Source organism: Aspergillus nomiae (assembly GCF_001204775.2).
Source record: "Aspergillus nomiae NRRL 13137 chromosome Unknown contig00229, whole genome shotgun sequence".
Taxonomy (NCBI): Eukaryota; Fungi; Ascomycota; class Eurotiomycetes; order Eurotiales; family Aspergillaceae; genus Aspergillus; species Aspergillus nomiae.
This window is the reverse complement of record NW_015378284.1, coordinates 19520-38898: the sequence shown is the minus strand read 5'-3', so window position 1 is coordinate 38898 and position 19379 is coordinate 19520. Positions and strand designations below refer to the sequence as shown.

The 19379-nt window shown below is 46.6% G+C and overlaps 4 protein-coding genes across 4 annotated transcripts; 3 read left to right on the top strand and 1 right to left on the bottom strand.

The window, feature by feature from the left end:
- Nucleotides 1-231: 231 nt before the first annotated feature.
- ANOM_008859 (putative YT521-B-like splicing factor) lies at nucleotides 232-2338 on the top strand (the record flags this gene model as incomplete). Its single annotated transcript, XM_015554115.1, has 4 exons — nucleotides 232-352; nucleotides 426-1106; nucleotides 1191-1750; nucleotides 1829-2338. The coding sequence occupies 4 exons, from the start codon at nucleotides 232-234 to the stop codon at nucleotides 2336-2338; spliced, it is 1872 nt and encodes a 623-aa protein (XP_015404998.1).
- A 1854-nt stretch (nucleotides 2339-4192) lies between these two features.
- ANOM_008858 (uncharacterized protein) lies at nucleotides 4193-5032 on the top strand (the record flags this gene model as incomplete). The annotated part of the gene is made up of 1 exon (XM_015554114.1): nucleotides 4193-5032. One exon carries the CDS (start codon nucleotides 4193-4195, stop codon nucleotides 5030-5032), a length of 840 nt encoding a protein of 279 aa, XP_015405001.1.
- Nucleotides 5033-6704: 1672 nt separating this feature from the next.
- Nucleotides 6705-13090, bottom strand: stt4 (1-phosphatidylinositol 4-kinase STT4; the record flags this gene model as incomplete). The annotated part of the gene is made up of 9 exons (XM_015554113.1): nucleotides 6705-8303; nucleotides 8360-8563; nucleotides 8644-8899; nucleotides 8955-9326; nucleotides 9382-9748; nucleotides 9804-9929; nucleotides 9987-10095; nucleotides 10144-12849; nucleotides 12911-13090. Coding segments are annotated over 9 exons (5892 nt in total), but the record flags the coding sequence as incomplete, so codon positions are not given.
- Nucleotides 13091-14208: 1118 nt separating this feature from the next.
- ANOM_008856 (uncharacterized protein) lies at nucleotides 14209-19142 on the top strand (the record flags this gene model as incomplete). Its single annotated transcript, XM_015554112.1, has 10 exons — nucleotides 14209-14250; nucleotides 14308-14836; nucleotides 14896-15488; nucleotides 15541-15671; nucleotides 15766-15782; nucleotides 15834-16454; nucleotides 17325-17650; nucleotides 17704-17901; nucleotides 17959-19017; nucleotides 19071-19142. 10 exons carry the CDS (start codon nucleotides 14209-14211, stop codon nucleotides 19140-19142), a joined length of 3588 nt encoding a protein of 1195 aa, XP_015404994.1.
- Between the last annotated feature and the right edge of the window lie 237 nt (nucleotides 19143-19379).

Sequence of the window (19379 nt, the reverse complement as noted above, 5' to 3'; positions counted from 1 at the left end):
ACTTTGCAGAGGCCACGGCATTTTCTAACGCATGGACATATCACTGTCGCTGTAGTGAGTGCTACTACAACATCAAGTACGATTGCACACAGGTAAAAGAACTTTGGAGAGGAAGGTATGTGCTGTAGTTTCCTTTCTATACTGGAGAGCTGGCACTATGTACTGTTGATAGTCGACTAACTGCTTGGAGGCTTACTTTTGCACTGTGTTTCTGGTACTCTAGATCCTGTCATGACGAACACTGCAGATAATGCTTCTTCAGGCGATTCGAAACCAGCAAGGGCAACACCAGGTAGCCCATCGTCAAACCCTAATAAGGCCAACTCATCGGCAACAGCAACTCAAAAGTCCGGTAAGTACCACCTGTTATAGTCATAAGTTGCCGAGCAACGGAAAAACTCCATATTAAAGCTGGCATCGTACAGACACTGGATTCTTCCAGGACTCTCGACCACGTAATATACATCATCATCCTGAAGATACTACTTATGTGAGACATAATGGATTACCCTTTGCGACGCTGAGTATGAGCGGCATGAGGTCCGCACTACCCGGTTACCAAGCTCCCACTGTTGTTTTTGACCGGCGTGTGATGTCGCAGCACTTTGTCCCTACAGGGCCTGGTCATGGAGTGGTATACTCATCAATGCACCCTTTACCATTGTTCCCCGAGACGACACCAAATATGAATGTGCATTTCAATAACCTATTCCCTCAAGCATATTCACTTCACTCACACGAGCAACAGCAGCAGCAGCAACAACAACAACAACAACATATATCACCTCAGCATACTGGGTATCAGCCACTAGGTTACAGCTCACCAGCGCACTTGGGAATCCCGCCAGCCAGATACGAGCAAACTTATTATGCCCCTCCTACATATGCGGCATCTCATGGGCAGAGTGCAGTTCAAGCGAATGTGACAATCCACTTACATCCACATCGTGCATCCCACAATACTCAAGAGAACTCTTCTAAAACATCAGCAACCCTTTCAAAAAGGCCCATGTCACGTACTTCAGAGTCGGGCTATGACGTCTCAAAGACTATTGTGGACGGGTCAACTCCCATGAGATCCACGCAAGCTCAGCCTTCTGCAATGGGTAAGCAGAAAAGGAATAATTATGCGGCAGAATCAATGGTTCATGATCCACCTTTATTATCATAGGCTGACATTCGTTTGGTAGATGCAGCCTCACACCCAATCAATTCTACCAGCACCATAGCACCGCGAGGACCCCCAAGGAAGCCAAAGCAATCTGGTAATGCTTTATGGGTTGGCAATCTACCCCCTGGAACAGACATTAATGAACTGAAAGACTACTTCGCACGGGATGCCACTAAAGATGTCGAAAGTGTCTTTCTCATATCGAAAAGCAACTGTGCCTTTGTTAATTATAAGACGGAGGTGGCGTGCCTTGCAGCACTATCAAGATTCCACGACACCAGGTTCCATGGAGCACGTCTCGTCTGTCGACTGCGTCGGGATTCGATGTCTCCTGCTCCGCAGCCTGATTCATCATGTTGTTCATCTCAAGCTGATAACGGTGCTGTCACTATACACAACGAGCAGATTGGAAATATGTTGGTGGAAAAGATAGCTGATAGCAAATATTCAAGGCCTCGAATGCCAAACAGATATTTCATTGTCAAAAGCCTATCTATGGATGACCTCGAGCTAAGTAGACAAAGTGGGATCTGGGCAACGCAGGCGCATAACGAGGGCACCTTGAACCAGGCCTATCAGGTGAGTCTCAAAATCCAAACAAAGGTGGAAGGCGACACAGAGAGGAGAGTACCTTGAGTTAATACAAATAGAAACTAGACTGCTGATAATGTCTACCTTGTCTTTTCGGCCAACAAGTCTGGCGAGTATTATGGGTACGCTCGGATGGTGTCACCAATCCAAGAGGACGACGGCTTGAGTATGGAGATGCTGCCTCGCCCTAACCACATCCAGGCCGAGCCTGAGGACTTGGATTTGACTCCAACTCTAGCGACGTCCACCGCCCCAAATGGACGGATCATCAATGATATTGTGCGGGGAACAGTGTTCTGGGAAGCAGACTCATCAGAAGATGAAGGCGGAAACAAGATTGATAAGAGCGTTGCAAACGTAGCCGAGGAGGTATCAGAGTCGGGGTTCCAATCTATAGGGAAGCCGTTCCGGATCCAATGGCTTTCGACAGAACGAGTCCCGTTCTACCGCACACGAGGTTTGCGGAACCCTTGGAACGCAAACCGAGAAATCAAAATCGCCCGAGATGGCACAGAGATTGAGCCGGCTGTAGGGGAGAGGCTTGTGCAGCTATTCCACACACCTTACCCTGGGTGAGGCGAAGAGGAAGAAAGAGAAGCAGAGGCGTGTAGATTGATGCTCAGGATCTCACAGTTTAACTCTAGAGTCTTCTCTATAACCGAATCAATACGTGTGTATGGTTTTCTTTTTGCTATATATTATTTATTTTCTTTTACCTTTCCCCTCTTTGGATGAAGGTAGAAGAATAAAGGGGGAAAAAAAGGTGTGGTACATGGTTAATAAAAGCTATCCGTATCCTTCGTTTGTGCTGTTTGGGGTAGCAGGCAAGGGTATGCCAAAAAGACACCTATGTTATACTTTATATATACTTTAAGTATTGTTTTGTCTTGTAGTGCGGTATGGAGAGGAGCTATATGGAACCCCTCCTTTAGGAGTGAGGTCACCGATAGAGAGGTAAAAGGGAATAAATCAATTGTCACGATAAACTTTGTTTGCCAAGTTTTTATGGACATACATGAGAAGCATGGGGAAGAGGGGCTGCTGTGAATACAATTCAAGCTATTGTTAGCTACCCTTGAATATGGATAAGAACATGAGTAAGTGCCAACAGAATAATGGAGTCCTGGCTCCCTTTTCATTTAATTTCTTCAGCTGAAACCAGGACATTCAAAAAAAAAAACCCCCTTAACTGCAAGTAGTGAAATAAGGCAGACTAACATGTGATCGGTGTGGGTCAAAAACGGACAGATTGATAGAAAAGTTGATCGATCGATAGACACTGCGTAGATTCTAATGCTTAACCTGTTCGCCAGACCTTTCCAGTTTTTCTTTCCCCCCTCCCAAGTTGTGGTTCTATTACGAGTTCTTACTTAACCACTGCATCCTGGGCCATTGACCTCATTAATCAAGGCTGGGAGATGAATCATCGAGTTTCCCCGGATCCAACCCCAAGGAGGCTAGACCGGTTCTGGCCCGCGGTCAATCGTGGGGTAAAGTTACCTGAACCTTACTGTACAGGAGGACATTCATTCTTCATCTCATCTTTCCTTCTCTTGACTCGAATGAAGAAGATTTCTTTTCCCTTTCTTTCCTCCTCCTAATCTTCCGTCCCTTTCTTATCCCCACTAACCGTCTCCTTATTCTACCTATAGAGTACTACTGTATCGGTGAATTATTCCCTGGTAAAGGTAGCCACTAGGAGCTCGTGGCATGGCAGATCCCTGGGAGGTCTTTTTGTGGTAGCCCTCCTTAGAGCTAGCGTCTTCTCCACATCCTGAAAGTTCATTCCATACACCGGCGAGTTTTGTGCCAAGAGAAAATCGATTGAATCCCATCCATGCTCCCGGCCCCTTCACTGGAGCTCTCCACTCTACCTCTGCAGCTAGCTGGTCGATCATAAGGTATGAAAAACCCGCTCTTTCCGCATCCCTTAGCTTGTCTTCCCCTCTACTTCCTTCCGTTTCTTGTCTGGGTTATTAATAGCACCCCGTATCCCTCCTTGGTGGTGGCTCTGCCAACTGCGGCGGCTTCGGCATCTTTCCCTATCGTTCTTGCCACCACTACTGTTGCATCTATCCATATTCCATTGCCTTTGTGTGACATACCTGGCTGACTGATCCACCCCTAACAGACCTGTGTGCACTACCGGGTCTCACTTCTCCTCTTCTGCGTTGCTCTCTCCTTGTCAGTTGTTTTTCAGGGTTTGACGTCATACCGTGTATGATAGATACCCTGAGCACAAACCAGTAGCGTCAATTTACGGTTAACATTGAATATTTCGATTCTTCTATCTCCACACTTGTGGGATAGGGGGGCGTCCTGCCCGGATAAGTGCTCAGTTAGCCCGTCAACCATATCCGACACCCTCCATCCCAAATCATCAACTCTGTCGAATAATCCTACGGGGTTGTTCACTCAGGTCTTAATAGAATGTCAGGCGATCGTTCGACTTCTCCCATCTCTGTTCCTCCACCATCGCGACAACGTCGAGCTTCCTTGGCGTCAGGCCTTGGCTTGGCTGATTATCTGACGAAACCCGGGAATCAGGGGACCACCTCAAGCGTTCCAACGGGTCCAATGGCTAGTGCCGTAGCCAACGCACAGTCGCACCATGGGCGACGGCTATCCATTACCACGCTAGGTCTTTCAGGCTCACCAACCCAGACTTCACCGTTTGGGGGAAGAAACTTGCGGCATGGTAGTGTGTCCAGCTCTGTGGGATCCAACCCCGCGAGCCTCGAGGACGCGGTCATAGAAGATAATGAGAATGGCCCTCCTAGCGTCACACCGAGCTCTCCGTTCGCACGAAGGGTTTCCTTTGGCGCACAAGCATTGCGAGATGTCCGCGGAGGAAGCACAGGCAATGGTAGATATCCCTCTCCCAAGTCACCCGTGGCTGGAGGGCGCTCAAATGCGTCACTAGTCAGCAGCACTTCTGTCAATACCACCGCTGGTTCAATAGCTGCAAGTACACATAAAGTGATTTCTAAGAACGATAGATCTAACCAGTCTTGGCGACCACTAGGCGAAGGCTTCAATTGGTCCGAAGCTCTTCGGACTCGTGCCGAGCGTGCCCCATCGATTGGAAGCAATTCCTTAAATGCACCTCACGGACAGCATACAACAAACACGGTTCAGCCTGGGCAGCATCAGCGGGCGGCCTCCATTGCTTCAATGGAACAACCAGCCCGGGAGATGCCCAAGCAACCCCGGCAAAATAAGCCGGACTTCTTTCAGGAGAAAATACTCCGTGGAGACTTCATGGACTAGGCACGCGTACTAGTGCTTTCTACCTCTTCGTTCCTGTCTAGCACTTCATCTACTCTCACCAAGGGTGAGGATCAATGACTGAAATGAACGGGAGACGGACGAGGGAAGAATCTAAGACAGAAATGGACATGAGAAAGAAACTACTGCATTCAATCAATATGGTACTTTCGATTCTGCATTTGCAAGGCGTTATGATCGACTATTCAGTCAGCTGGCTGCCCTTCTCATGATACATCCATCCGGGTTATCTACGGAACGAAAGATATCGAATCCGATGTCGCAGTCAGCTCCGGACTATCTTACCACTAGTCATTAAGGGAGGGGTGGGAACATGAAAAGAGGGGGAAGCGAGGCGAGGGATTCAAAATGGTGACACAGTTTTAGTCAAATTTCGATACGAATCATATTGTATACGGGGTAGTGATCATATTGTTGATTTAGCGTATGTTTATCTTTCGTTTTTTTCTCCCTTTGAAGGTGCTTGTCAGACCTCATGTTCATTGCACTGGCGACATAGCCAGACGGTTGAAACAACACTAGGTCGTTCTAAAATGGTTGTCGGGTCGTAAATGACTGCAACGACACACATTGTTCTATTTACATCATTTGTTTTTCTTTTCTTTTCTTCCTTTTTTCATTCGATTTGTTTGTATTTTTGTTGTTCTTGTTCAGAACACTTCCCAACTATAGTTAAGCCATTGCTCAATGAAATGAAGTATGGGCTGCATAGTGACATTATTGCTCTAAAAGTGTAATGGCCTTCCTCGGGTTCCATTTGAATGTATGTCATAGCGGTTAGTAGCTTGGAGACTAGGGGGTATTATGCCTGTTCTGATACTCTTTTGAAATAGGCCTGTATGAGATCATAATGCAAATGTATGCCATCGACATCCCGGCCATTCTTCCAGGTCTTCTTTTCACAATGACGCCATGGATTACGTAATTAATTTTGCATAGGAAAAATGCCATCTAAAGTGGACGTCGGAAAGGAGAGCGAAACCAACATCAATGGCTAGATATAAACAATGTCTGTCGAGCGAAAGGAGCAATCTGGAGCACGCAGAGAATGGTAAGTAATATTATGGTAAAAGGCCAGCGACATTGTGGATGCTTCATTGGAATCTCCCTGTGACCTGCTGTCTCCTCAGGACATTCATGAAAAGAGACGCACGACTCTCGAATATTAGTGTTGTGAGCCCTACACGTAAGATCTGTGTTCAGCGATGCTCAAGCCATGATTGAAGGTCCAACCATATGTTTGTTACGTATCTATCTATCTAGCTTATTGAGGCCTCAAACGGAGACTGGCTTTGGTCTTGGAACGACCACGTCTGATTTCCAAAGATATGGATGAGAATGCTATTCGTCATTTTCCTTGACTAGCAGTGCACTGGGAAGTAAGTTACTGGAAAGGGTGCAGTCTGGAATAATTGAATGATCTGTGCCTTAATACATTGCAGTTTTCAAGGGGGTTAAGACGTTAGCTTTAGATACAAAATTTAATAATCTAAATAGATATATACTAACTACGTAGTATATATCCCTTTTCTGCAAAAAAGCACTTTCCCACTCCCCCCTCTTTGTCTTTCAGAACGAAACGAAAAGTCCTAAAAGACATTATTGGTATAGACGAAATCAAAGAAAGGTGTCGAATGTAATTACGGCGTCCGATCTAGTAAGGGATGCCATTCGTCAACAGCTGAAATTGATCGTAACCCTTAGTAGAGACACTCATGTAGGATTTGCGGACGAGCTCCCGCATATATTCAGCCGCATCTCTCTCGCTCTTCTCCAGAACAAATCGGTCCCGGAAATTCTTCAGTGTGTCAGGCTTGAAACAGGGTAAGCCACTATCAAGCATCAAGGAGACAATGTGAGCTAATTTGGCACTGTAGGGGCGGGATGCAAGGAACGCCTTCACAACCAAGGATTCGAACCACCGATATGGTTGCGTGCTTGTAGGGTTGTAAGAACTACCCCCGGAGGCATGAGCATGTGTGTGTTGAGTACCGCTCATCACGGCAACCATTTCAGAAGTGAGTTTGAACGGTGCGCGCTCGAAGCGAACGCCTCCAGGTGCAATATCGAAGCAGAACCCAAAGTCGATGTGTATAATGTGGCCAGCATCATCAACCATGATGTTCCCGTTGTGACGATCCTTGAACTGTAGAAGATAGGATATAACAGAATAGGCTGCCATGCTCTTGACAAAATTGGTACGTGCTTCCTGGAATTTAATAGAGTCCTCCCCGCCATACTTAGAAACGAAATAATCATAGAGCCCGTTCACTGCTTCACGGCCCAGCATGTCACGAGAAATTGAATTAGGGAGGACATCAATCACACCACATCCGGGAGCTGTCGAAGTTACTCGGTAGGGGAATACCCAAACGTCAAGCCCGACACTACCAAAGATGCTCCGGAAAGCAGCAATCATCTGCAGGGCTAACATGTCCTGGCGGCAGTCGTCACCGACTTTAAAAATTGCCGACTGCCAAACCTCGTAGGTCTCTTGCTCCGAGTCCGAACGAGCTTCTTGGTCCTGAGTCAAGGTGTGTTGCCCTGAAGAACTTATGAGGCCGCCTGGATCAGCTCGAGTCCTCGTCTTTTGAATTCTGAAAGTCGCCATGTATGGCGCTTTTGCGTGGCTTTGGAGTGGTTTTCCTGACTTGCGATCAATGCCGACAACAACGCCATCGGGATTGCTAGGGAGGTAAACACCAACTTCCACTTTGATTTTGCGAAGCTCTTCCTCAATCTTTTCTTTCTTCTCGGGTTTACTTCTTTTGATGTACGGCCGGAGCTTCCCTGAAATACCTGTGATATCATTGAAGAAGGAGAATTCCCTTTCATAGAAGTCGCGTTCCTCGTGCGTGAAGCTGGCAATGAGAGAGTCCATGAACTTGTCCAGGGTTGGCTTGAGTGGATCCGGCTGTTTTCCATACGTTAACAAATCGTCCCAGCTAAGGGCCGCTTCACTCACAATCTGAGAATCCTCGTCTTTGAACGAATTGGCTTTCATATTCCAAATCACCTGGTGTGCAAATAATTGAGATTGCTTAGCTGTTTCCATGATATAGCGCTCTACGTAACCTAACGCATCGTATCGTAGAGCCTGGATCAACTGTGGAACAAAATAGAAGCGAACGTCAATGGGATGACTTTCCAATGCTTTCATCGCGTACTGCAGGATGAATGGGTGATTTCCATAAGCAGGTAAGAAATATGTTAGAGCTTCAGTAGGATTCACGGGGGCCCAGTAAAGCAAATACTGTTAAAATCAGCCTTGAATTGAAATAAATCAATCGAGTATGCACATAACCATACCTTCAACTGGAATGAGATATCTGCAGGAAGAGTTGCACCGAGCATAATTTCAAGGCTACTGGGCTCATCGATAACCTTTTCCGGGAAGTTAAGCAATAGCCAACGGATATCATTCTTCAGCTTCACAGATGGGAAACGAGCACCAAGTTGAATGGCTAAACCTGGATGCTCAGCCCAAGCAAGCCGTAACAAAGAAGTGGCCTCCTAGCGCAAAATTAGACTTATATTTTGGAAGGGCTTGGGAAAGGAGAACGGGGTGGGTGTTGCCCGTAAGGCCAACGAACCTCCATCAAATTCCTGTTCCCAGAAGACTGAGGCATGTAATGTTTACGTTCTTGATCCAGAGGATACAGCCAAACCTTCAGGCGTGACCTCTCGTTTTCAAGAAGGGTATGAAGCAGATCTTGTTTAGCTTGCAGTGACCTATACGATCCCAGTGTGTGACAGGCGACATTGGAGACATTAACCAGAGCAGACACGACATCACTGAGGACTTTATCTTCAGCTTTGATCTGCAATCGATTACCTCCGAAGGACCACCTGCAGATGCACATATTAGAGAACTAGATTCAGCAGCACGGAATTGACAACATACCTAGGCGGATGTCTAAACCAACCTAGGGCGGCGGACAAAAGTTGGTCTTTAAGCTTCCAAGAAGAGGCCGTGTCTGCCGAACTGAAATGCTTCAGGACTCTAAGGCCAAACAAAATGATACGAAAGTGAAGCTCGCGAGATAGGGGATGCCCGCTCGTTTGCACGAGGCCAACAGAAGTCTTGCCAACGAGGCGACAAAACAATTGTTGATCTTGTAGATTTCCTAGCTGAATTGCACTGAAGTGGCTCTCAAAGAACTGGAGAACATGTGAGTGTGGTGAGAGAAATTTGTGGGCTTTTTGTTGCTCTTGTAGCATCAGTGCCTTATCAGTAGGCAGAAGCTCAATCTTTGCATACAGCGGATCAACGTAACTAAGTTGCAACAAGTCAGTGTTATGGTACAAGATGAAAGAATAGGGGACCATACTCAAAAGATGGGTCGAACAGACCCTTCTTGCGCGAGATTGTCTTCTCCCAAGCCTCAGCTACCTCAACTAGAATCTTGGGCTCCACACTTGGATTCTCATGTATTGCTCCTAGCCACAGAGATATTCCGAGGTTTATTGATTCAGTCGAGAATATTTCAAAGGGTAAAGACACGAGGTAATGTGGAATAGAAGGATGATGATCACCGCCACAACACAAGAGAGCGGCAGCCTTTCGCAATTCATCCCTAACCTCCAGAAATGGAACTTCATTTCCCAGGGTAATCTGTTCATATATGTAGGACAGCCTAGTCTCGACAGCGTCGTTTGACTCCAGCTGAAACAACACAGGCGCATCAATTCTGGGGCCTGCATTTGTTTGATCAGCTCAATGAATTTGTTGAATTGAGAAGGATACACAGACTTTTCCCCCATCCTAGAAATTTAGACAACTGCGTATCCGGATATCGATATTTTTGGCGTGTAGTATACTGGGCCATGAAATCAGAAGCAACATCGACCCTATTGATCCCATATTGCTCAATTGATCCTAAGCAGGGATGAGATTCATTAGAAATAAGTCTTGGCCATGCACTGTTAAGCTTACCCAGCCGCTGATCGCTTTTGGAGATGAGCGATCCCATATCAAGTGCAAACGATCTACCCATAGAAATATTGCCAAAGCCACTGCTGTCTTCTGATGCGGATAAATAGGTCTGGCTTCTAGTAAGATACGTGCTTCAGAAAACAGAGCTGGGACATACCTGAAGAAGACCTTTAATATCTAGGGGGGCGATATCCATCGCGGCCGTGACCCATTCCCGAGCTCGTTCAAGGAACACATCCAAAGTTTTCCTTCTAAAGTGATAGTTATCAGGTAAGTCAACTTTGACTATTCCCGTGGGTGAAGTGAACGAGGGTTTCCACTCAAATTCATCGAGTTCTTCTTCAAGGCAAGATTGGCACATGACTGTCAAGAGTTCGAGGAGAGCAAAGAGAGAGTCTTTTTCGCATAGAGCCGATGGACATTCTTGGATGATTTTATTGGCGCAGAGTACAGCAACGTTCTGTACTCTTTCTACTCTGTGACAGCAAGCCACAAAGAAACCACCCAGTTCCTTCGACAAGAATGGGACCGAAAAATCTTCGTGTCTACCAGATAGCGTCAGCGAGACATAAGTATTTACCACTTTCTCTGCAATTGTAGTCATGCAGCTTGCCATTTCGACGGTGGTTAAAGCTGGGTCCCGGAAGTAACTGAGAACTTTAGTGCAGTTTCCAGAAGATGCACGGAGGCTTTCGACTAGCAACGCCGCATTAAGGAAAACTGCTTTTGGATAATTTAAACGCTTGATCTCAGGTTCGCGGCTGGGAATCTCCGTAATCAGGGTCTTCTTCTGTTCGACGAGACGCTGTGGCCCCATGCCACGCCTGAGAATTGTATTAAGCTCCACATCACTTTCAAGCATTTCCATGCGGTCTTCAGATACAAGGGGCGGCGAATGTTTTGCCAATATGCGCAGCTCCTTCATATGGGTTCGAGCGACGGCTGAGGTAAGTGAAATCCCGTGAACAGCAATATTGAACCAGGCATCACGAAACAGAGTAGATATGTCCTGGTCATAATCTGTAATATCCGCGCAGTTCCTGGGAGTCACTCGATCGGAGACAAGCAACGCTAGTGGTTTCAAAAGGGGGCTGAGATCGTCAGGAGCGAAGGCTATGTCTTTATGGCGTTCATTCTCAAAATCCGTCGCGTCTCCCTTATTTACGATACTCTCTAGTAAATGAGTCAAATATGTCCTGTGAAGTGGGTTGTTTCTCTGCAGTGTGACAGAAAGGTAGGCCATTGCGCTCTCTACTGCGTTGGCAACGTTGCTATACCCCTTAGTGACCCCGTCCCAGTAGGCCCGGTCGTAGAATTTGAGAAGAAGTTGAAATTCACCTTGAGCTGTGCTCAGAGACAATGCAGCTGTTTCCTTGATGATGTAGGCATCAACAGAAGCACTGACTTTCCCGATCTTTTGAAGCAACATAGATTGTGCTAAGGCGCTTATTTTTTCGTCATTAGAATGGGTAGCGATCGTCACGATAGCATGGATAACGTTTCTGTAATGTACACTGCCTTGCTCGCCAGTGACAGAAAGGGAGGCCTCACTATCTTGCTTCGCTTGGGAGAAGCTGGTAAAAGCATTGCTATGGCCAGGAACATCTCCCACTGACTGTCCATGATATGCCTTCTCGGTGCCCGAGCCAGGGCTTAGAACATTCCCAAGTGAGTACAAAGTCGTGATAACAGCGTCTTGTGACAAAACGCCAAGAACTTGGGCAAGGCATTTCGCAGCAACAGAAGCTGTGGGCACAGTTGGAATGCCACCTTCGACAATGAACCTCAAGAGAGAACGACTTCCGGAAGAAGCACTGTTTAGTGACATTCGCGCAACTATTGCTATGCTTTTCAAAGTTGCCGTTGCTAGCTCGAGGCATGACATTTGATTTGGATCCACCAAGGTGTTCTCTAACCAAGAAAGGAAGTCTTCACTGTTTGCCCTTCCACTCAAAACACAATGTAGATACCCGATAAAGGCGAACGCCTTCACTGAGAAAGCCAGCCGTTGCTGCAAGTGTGAACCAAGCTGCAGATAATCAGAATCATCCTCTAGAAGCTTGATCTGATCATCGATGATCGCTGCTGTACGATTGATAAGAGCTATTTCATCTGTATCGTGGCTCCTGGCGATGCCAACGCCACTCATATAATCGTCCAGCAATTCATCTTCTGACATATTATGTGCCCCGACAAGTGACGTTGTACACGCTTTGACAAAGCGCATAAATCCTTCTTGCAGCAGCATGGCTCCTAAAGGGCGTCCATCGGCAGCATAACGCCGAGTGTACCTCCTCCAATCTCGGAGCATGTTGTCAGACATATTTGCATTACGTACAATAGAGGAAGCTGTCTCGACAGCAACCATAAAGCCCTCGGACAGTATTGACCGCATATGCTCAATTATCCTCAATTTCTCGATGGCCGTCCAGAAGGAAGCAAACTTAGTAGAGGCCTCCAGAAAGCCAACCAGGGAAACAGTAATTGATAACATACTGACGGCCTCATGAGCCGTGCCGGGATGGTCTGCCCCTGAATCATAATGCGTGAAAGGCGTCGCAGCTTGAACAGATTTGGCGCAGTGTTCCAGGTACTTATCAACAGCATCGAGCACAGTCTCTCGCAGTAATGGATATCGAGATTCGGAGCCCAATGAAAGAAGAGCCAAAGTGACATTGTTGGTGAGTGCCTCCCAAGGGGAAGGTTTTATGTGATGCAGGAAAGGCGAAGGACGGAAGAGCTGACTGTGGGCCTCAGGAAGGTACTGAGATAGCTGTGCAACCAACCTAGAGGCATGCTCAGGTTTATCCACAGAAGAAGAAGCTTTACATAATGCGATTAATACATCTAGTTCTCGGATGCCCTACGAAAGTCAGTTTATGTGTTTCTGGTTGATGTACGAGATGCAAGCGTTGACGACGGACCATAGGCACCCGCGATGTTGGCGCCTGAGTTCGTAAGACGCCATTCAAACCACGCGGGGAAGACTCCAGTTGAAACTGTCTAGAGATGCGGGCAATGTCTGATTTCTCGTCACTCTCCGGTGATCTGACTGCTAGCGTTGCAAGCTTCCCCAACGCGGAGGGTCTGATTGATGCGGAGAATCTGTATTCCAATCAGCGCAAGACTTTCCGAGCGATGAGATCATGACTCACTCGTCCATTCTAACGACAGCTTCATATGAATTACAGAGTGTAAATATATCAATTCATTGTTTCCCCCAACTTGTAAGAGGCAAAAGGGAGAAAAGGTACGAGACGCCCCTGAACGGCAGACGATTCAAGTAATAAAAAGTGCTCTCGGAGCTTGTGACTGGACATAGTACGTGTTCCCTCCCCGGACCCACGTGGGAGGCCGAACTTACCTACGTGCTTCTGGCTAACTAAATTACGACCGACCTAGGTCCTCGGGTTTTAAGGCTAAGTCACGGTACAAGCCAGTAGATCGATAGGAACTACAAGCACCTGTGCGAAACTTATATGACACAATATGTCTGGTTCGAAAATATGGCTCTCAAATTTCTGAATTAGAAGGGTTAAGTTTAGTAATAAAGTTACATCAAGGCCTGTCTCATCGAAGTATACTTGCCCATGTCAGTGCAGTGCGACCTAGCTAATCGAATGGACTGACTGTGCTCCGTACCTAGTACCTACAGGGTATAACTATCTCAATTATCCAAACAGATTGATGTTGGCCTCCGTCTTCGAATTAGCTTCTTTTTTTTACGGTCCTTGTATCAGAAATAGGGTCCCATGTAGCCAGTAGATAGCACTATGGAAGGCATTGCTGCTACCCCTTGTTGTCAACAAATGGCCTCTGAAGAGTACTTGTTTGAAAGATACGCGTTAGCGCACCTTCCTCGCAGAACTCCGAATCTTGAGCTGCCGGCCGTGAGTTAAACTCACGACCACAAGAAGTCGCCTGTACCTTTTCCTTCATCTTCTCCTCCTAATCTTTCTACTTGTTTTCTTGAAATATCGTGGTCCCCTTCTCTAATTTTTTTTGTTGTCTTTTCTTAATTCCCTCCTCCTTTATTCCCTTCTTAAACCAAAGCATCATTACGGTAGTCAGAAGCACCACTGTAAAAGAAGAAACAGGCCCTTCTGCGTCACTCTGATTTGCATCGCTCCGCTTTGTATCCACCACATACCCAGATTTATCACCGTGCCAGCTGCTTTATGACAAATTTGGCAGCCTAAGGCGGACACAAAGCAAAAACAGAATGGTGCCACAGAACGAAAGGAGCTCTCTTAAACGCAGTAGGGTGGGTGTTTCTCCAACGGGTCCACTGCAAGTCACTGAAGATGCAAATATCATATAGGTTAGCACGGATCACGATTCACAAGATTTGAAAAAGCAGCGGCGCTCCCAGAGAACCACAGCCCAAGATCAATCTCAAACTACACCGGTGAATCAGTCCTATTTACCTACGCCTCTGACCCAACAAAATTCAACCACGACAGACGTTACGAAAGAAGTCACGGCTTCACCTAGTGATTCTAGCCAGGTGCGCTGCCAAACACCGCTCAATTCAGACTCCCTCCAAACATGTTCGTCTCCTCCTGGTGATACGCAGGCTCAATCACAATTTGTATACCCACCTAGAGCATTTGCCGACGAAGTCGAGGATGAGGCTGCTGAGGGGGTATGGGGCTACCTCATCCCGCTTGATGAAAAGGTTCGGAGGCCACTTGTTCTGAGAAAACGTGATGGTTGTGAAGCCCTTGCGGATGCGAAGTCTAAGGGCAAGACTGGGAAGGCAACTCGACGGCAAGATAAATCATCTGAAGGCAAACAAGCGAAGAGTCATCCTCCCGGCGGTTACTTAATTGGTCGTCATCCGGAATGCGGTAAGTAGCAACGTACAGCGTAATATAACATTGTATGACTCTGACATCGATATATTCAGACTTGGTGATTAACGTCCCCACTATATCTAATCGGCATTTCTTGATCTTCCCAGAAAACAAAAAGGGTGGATCGGTTGCGATAATGGAAGATCTATCCAGCAATGGTACTTTTATTAATGATGCAATCGTTGGGCGTAACAAGCATCGCGAACTTGAAGACGGTGATGAAGTCACTATTTTAGATGAAGCACGGTTTGTTTTCAGGTACCCTCGCACAAGGGAAACAAGCGGGTTCCGCCAGCAATACAGACTTCTTCAACAACTTGGGAAAGGCCACTTTGCAACTGTCTACCTCTGTGCAGAACGGTCTACAGGAGCGCAATATGCCGTTAAGGTTTTTGAGAAACGTCCCGGCGATTCGCAGAAGTCTCAAGTGGACGCTTTACAGCAAGAAATAGGTCTGTTGATGGGCGTTAGCCACCCAAATCTACTATGTCTTAAAGACACCTTCGACGAGAGTGATGGTGTTTACCTCGTTCTGGAACTTGCTCCAGAAGGGGAACTCTTCAACTTGATCGTTAGCAAGCAGAAGTTTTCAGAGACGGAAACACGCGATTTATTCGTTCAGCTTTTCGAAGGGTTGAAGTATCTGGTAGTGATGAAGCTATCCATTGTTCAGTACCACCAGCTAATCTGGGTAATAGCACGATCGTGGAATCGTTCATCGGGACATAAAACCTGAAAATATCCTTGTTGCAGACAAGGAGCTGACTGTGAAGCTCGGTGATTTTGGTCTTGCGAAGATTATTGGGGAAGACTCGTTTACAACAACACTGTATGATACAATCATATTTCCCTTTCCTCTACCTCCTTTACTTCATCGGTGTCCTTTTCGTGCAGGGATCCTAGCTAATGTTCCTTCCCCATAGATGCGGAACACCAAGCTGTAAGTCGCTCCAGTAAGGCTGGTATGGCACTGTTGATACTTATGTTGTAGACGTGGCACCAGAGATATTACAAGATTCCCGCCGCCGAAGATACACGAAAGCTGTGGATATCTGGTCCCTTGGCGTTGTTCTCTACATATGCCTTTGTGGATTTCCTCCTTTCTCCGATGAGCTTTATACTACCGAGAGCCCGTACACTTTAGCGCAGCAGATCAAGATGGGTCGCTTTGATTACCCATCACCCTACTGGGATTCTGTGGGCGATCCGGCTCTAGACCTCATAGACAAAATGCTCACCGTTGATGTCGACAAGAGAATCACAGTGGACGAATGCCTAGAACATCCATGGCTTACTGGGAAATACCCTAGTGTTTCTGATAGCACTGATGGGCTAACTGGAGCTTTGGGGAAACTGGACTTCTCGAAACGAAAAATCGCACGGGAGCGCACGCTCCTTAGCAGTGTCAACGATGTCCATTTCAGTGAGCACTTGGAGGAAGGTGCTATTCCGATTAAAGTTTTCCATAAAAATAACGCCGGAAAACGAGTACACAACAGGCCTGCCAAAGCCCAGAAACGTGAAGTGTCACCTGACCAAAACAGTGCCCCTAATGATTTTGTCAACCTTGGAGAGCGTGGGGATCCAGTGTTGTTCAAAGAAGATCCCGCCAGTCAGTACAAATGAAACATTGCTAGGCGTCTGTGGGGTACTGGTTTTATAGACTATTCTATGCTGCTATAGAGTTCTAGGAACAGGAACAAACGACGAGTATCACCACAATCGGGAAGATGAGTATCGTTAAGGTCGATTTTAACATTATTCTACATTCTGCTGGATATGCGATTACTCAAATCTACATGCTAATTGCCAGTTAATATCATGCATATCATACAATGTTGCCACGAATGGCATCAGGTGATTGACTCTCAAATGGGTGCTGTCTTTGTTCGGATCTCGACGAAAGCTCGTGTAGGCATCTATGGATTGGCTTCAGTATTGCTATTTCCAGTGATATCTTGAACAGGTTGGCGATAGATCTTTTAAGAATATAATTACCAACAATATAGTACTACTATGGAACACACCTGCTTCCCTTATACTTCTCTACGTTGTGTCCTGGTCTGTTTGTAACAGTCAGATCTTCTAAAACCATGAATACACACTAGTACCCATCCGTAGTACTGGTACAGTAGTTGATGATCGGTTATCGAAGATACGTGTGTAAAGGTGCCTTAGGTGTCTACCAGGTTAAAGTGGCGTGATGTGAAATCCGCGTTGTTGTCATTCGCTGGTCCTGAGTCGCCAGGGGTATCTGGAAATGTAGTTTACTGTTTCTTAGTTTAGTCTTAGACCGGAGAAAATCAGCGGCGGGCGGATCGAGGTCCCAGAACGAAAGGTACTACCTACCTAGTCTACTCCGTACTTACACTTTTCTTTTTCCCACCCGCTCGAAAGTTTAGTCTATCCCTCAGATTTGGCCATTACTCTCAGCATCGCAGGTATATCTACCCACCTGAATTTCTTCCAGAGGCCTAGGAAGGTGCCTCTGTCCGAGACGCTTGCCCTTTTCATGTCGTTATTCCCCCGTTCGTTTACCTAGTGACCTACTGTTCCACAATCATGGGCCTCCTATCTGTCATTCTCGACAGTGTTTGTGAGCGCTGCTCAGATTCATCGCTATGGATGCTCACCAGTGTGGCATTGCTATCCATGCTCGTTGTATCTGTGATTATCAATGTCTTGCGCCAACTTCTCTTCAAAAATTACAAGGAACCCCCCTTGGTCTTTCATTGGTTCCCTTTTATTGGAAGCACCATCAGCTATGGCATGGATCCATACAGATTCTTCTTCAATTGCCGAAAAAAGGTACGCTAATTCTGCGGTATTTACTGATTTCGCTCACATACTTACTACCACAGTATGGCGATATCTTCACATTCGTCCTCCTTGGTAAGAAGACCACCGTCTACCTAGGAACCAAGGGGAATGATTTCATTCTGAATGGCAAACTCCGAGATGTCTGCGCCGAAGAGGTTTATTCCCCACTTACAACTCCAGTGTTTGGGCGTCATGTGGTATACGACTGCCCAAATGCTAAACTTATGGAGCAGAAGAAGGTAAGCAAAGTTGACGGCAATAATAGCAACGTTGATTCAGTCTGTTAACGATTGTAGTTTGTGAAATTTGGGCTTACATCAGATGCACTTCGTTCGTACGTTCGTCTGATTACAGAGGAAGTGGAAGATTTCGTACAAAAGTCCTCGGCATTTCAGGGCCACAAAGGCGTTTTCGATGTTTGCAAAACAATTGCTGAGATTACTATCTACACCGCCTCACGTTCACTTCAAGGGAAAGAAGTCCGAAGCAGATTTGACTCTACGTTTGCCGAACTGTATCATGATCTCGACATGGGTTTTGCCCCCATAAACTTTATGTTACCATGGGCCCCTCTTCCCCATAATCGCAAGCGTGATGCCGCCCAGAAAAGGATGACTGAAACATACATGGAGATTATAAAGGAACGCCGTAACGCTGGCAGCAAAAAAGATTCGGAGGACATGGTATGGAATCTTATGTCGTGCGTGTACAAAGATGGAACACCTGTCCCCGACGAAGAAATTGCACACATGATGATCGCCTTACTCATGGCCGGCCAGCACTCTTCGTCGTCTACTGCGGCTTGGATTGTCCTGCATCTTGCAGCATCCCCTGAAATAACAGAGGAACTCTATCAGGAGCAACTTCGCATCCTTGGACATGATATGCCTCCACTTACTTATGAGAACCTGCAGAAATTGGACTTGCACGCCAAGGTCATCAAAGAAACTCTTCGCATACATGCACCGATCCACTCTATCATTCGAGCTGTGAAGAATCCGATGCCAGTAGAAGGTACCCCCTACGTGATCCCAACTTCACACAATGTCCTTTCCTCCCCTGGTGTCACTGCAAGATCAGAAGAACATTTCCCTGATCCGCTTGAATGGAACCCCCACCGCTGGGATGAGGCCATCGCTACTAGCTCAGAGGATGAAGAAAAGGTTGACTATGGCTACGGCTTAGTTACTAAAGGAACCAACAGCCCATATCTTCCGTTCGGCGCCGGGCGGCATAGATGCATTGGCGAACAGTTCGCTTACGTCCAGCTCGGTGCGATCACGGCGGCTCTAGTCAGGCTGTTCAAGTTCAGCAATCTTCCAGGCGTTCAAACTCTCCCAGACACAGACTACTCAGTAAGCGGTGCTACCTATGGAACCTATAGAGTACCTCACTAACCGAATTATAGTCCTTATTTTCTAAGCCTTTGGGCAACTCAGTGATACAATTTGAGAAGCGCGAGCCCGTCCCCAAGGCATAGTGCTCCCTCGACCTTTACAATATACAATTTCCATGGGTATATTTCTCGTGTTTTGTGGAAGATAATTCCAAAAGTGCTTAGAAGACAAAAGAAGGTGGAGGGACGCTTCAAACGTTGGTATTATGGCCTCTTGTTCCAACATGTATGATGGCGCCGAACGATCTATTTCTATGTAAATTATTTGCGCATTGCATATCGGGGGCCAACTTTCAGGAAGCCCCATTTTCCCATCATATC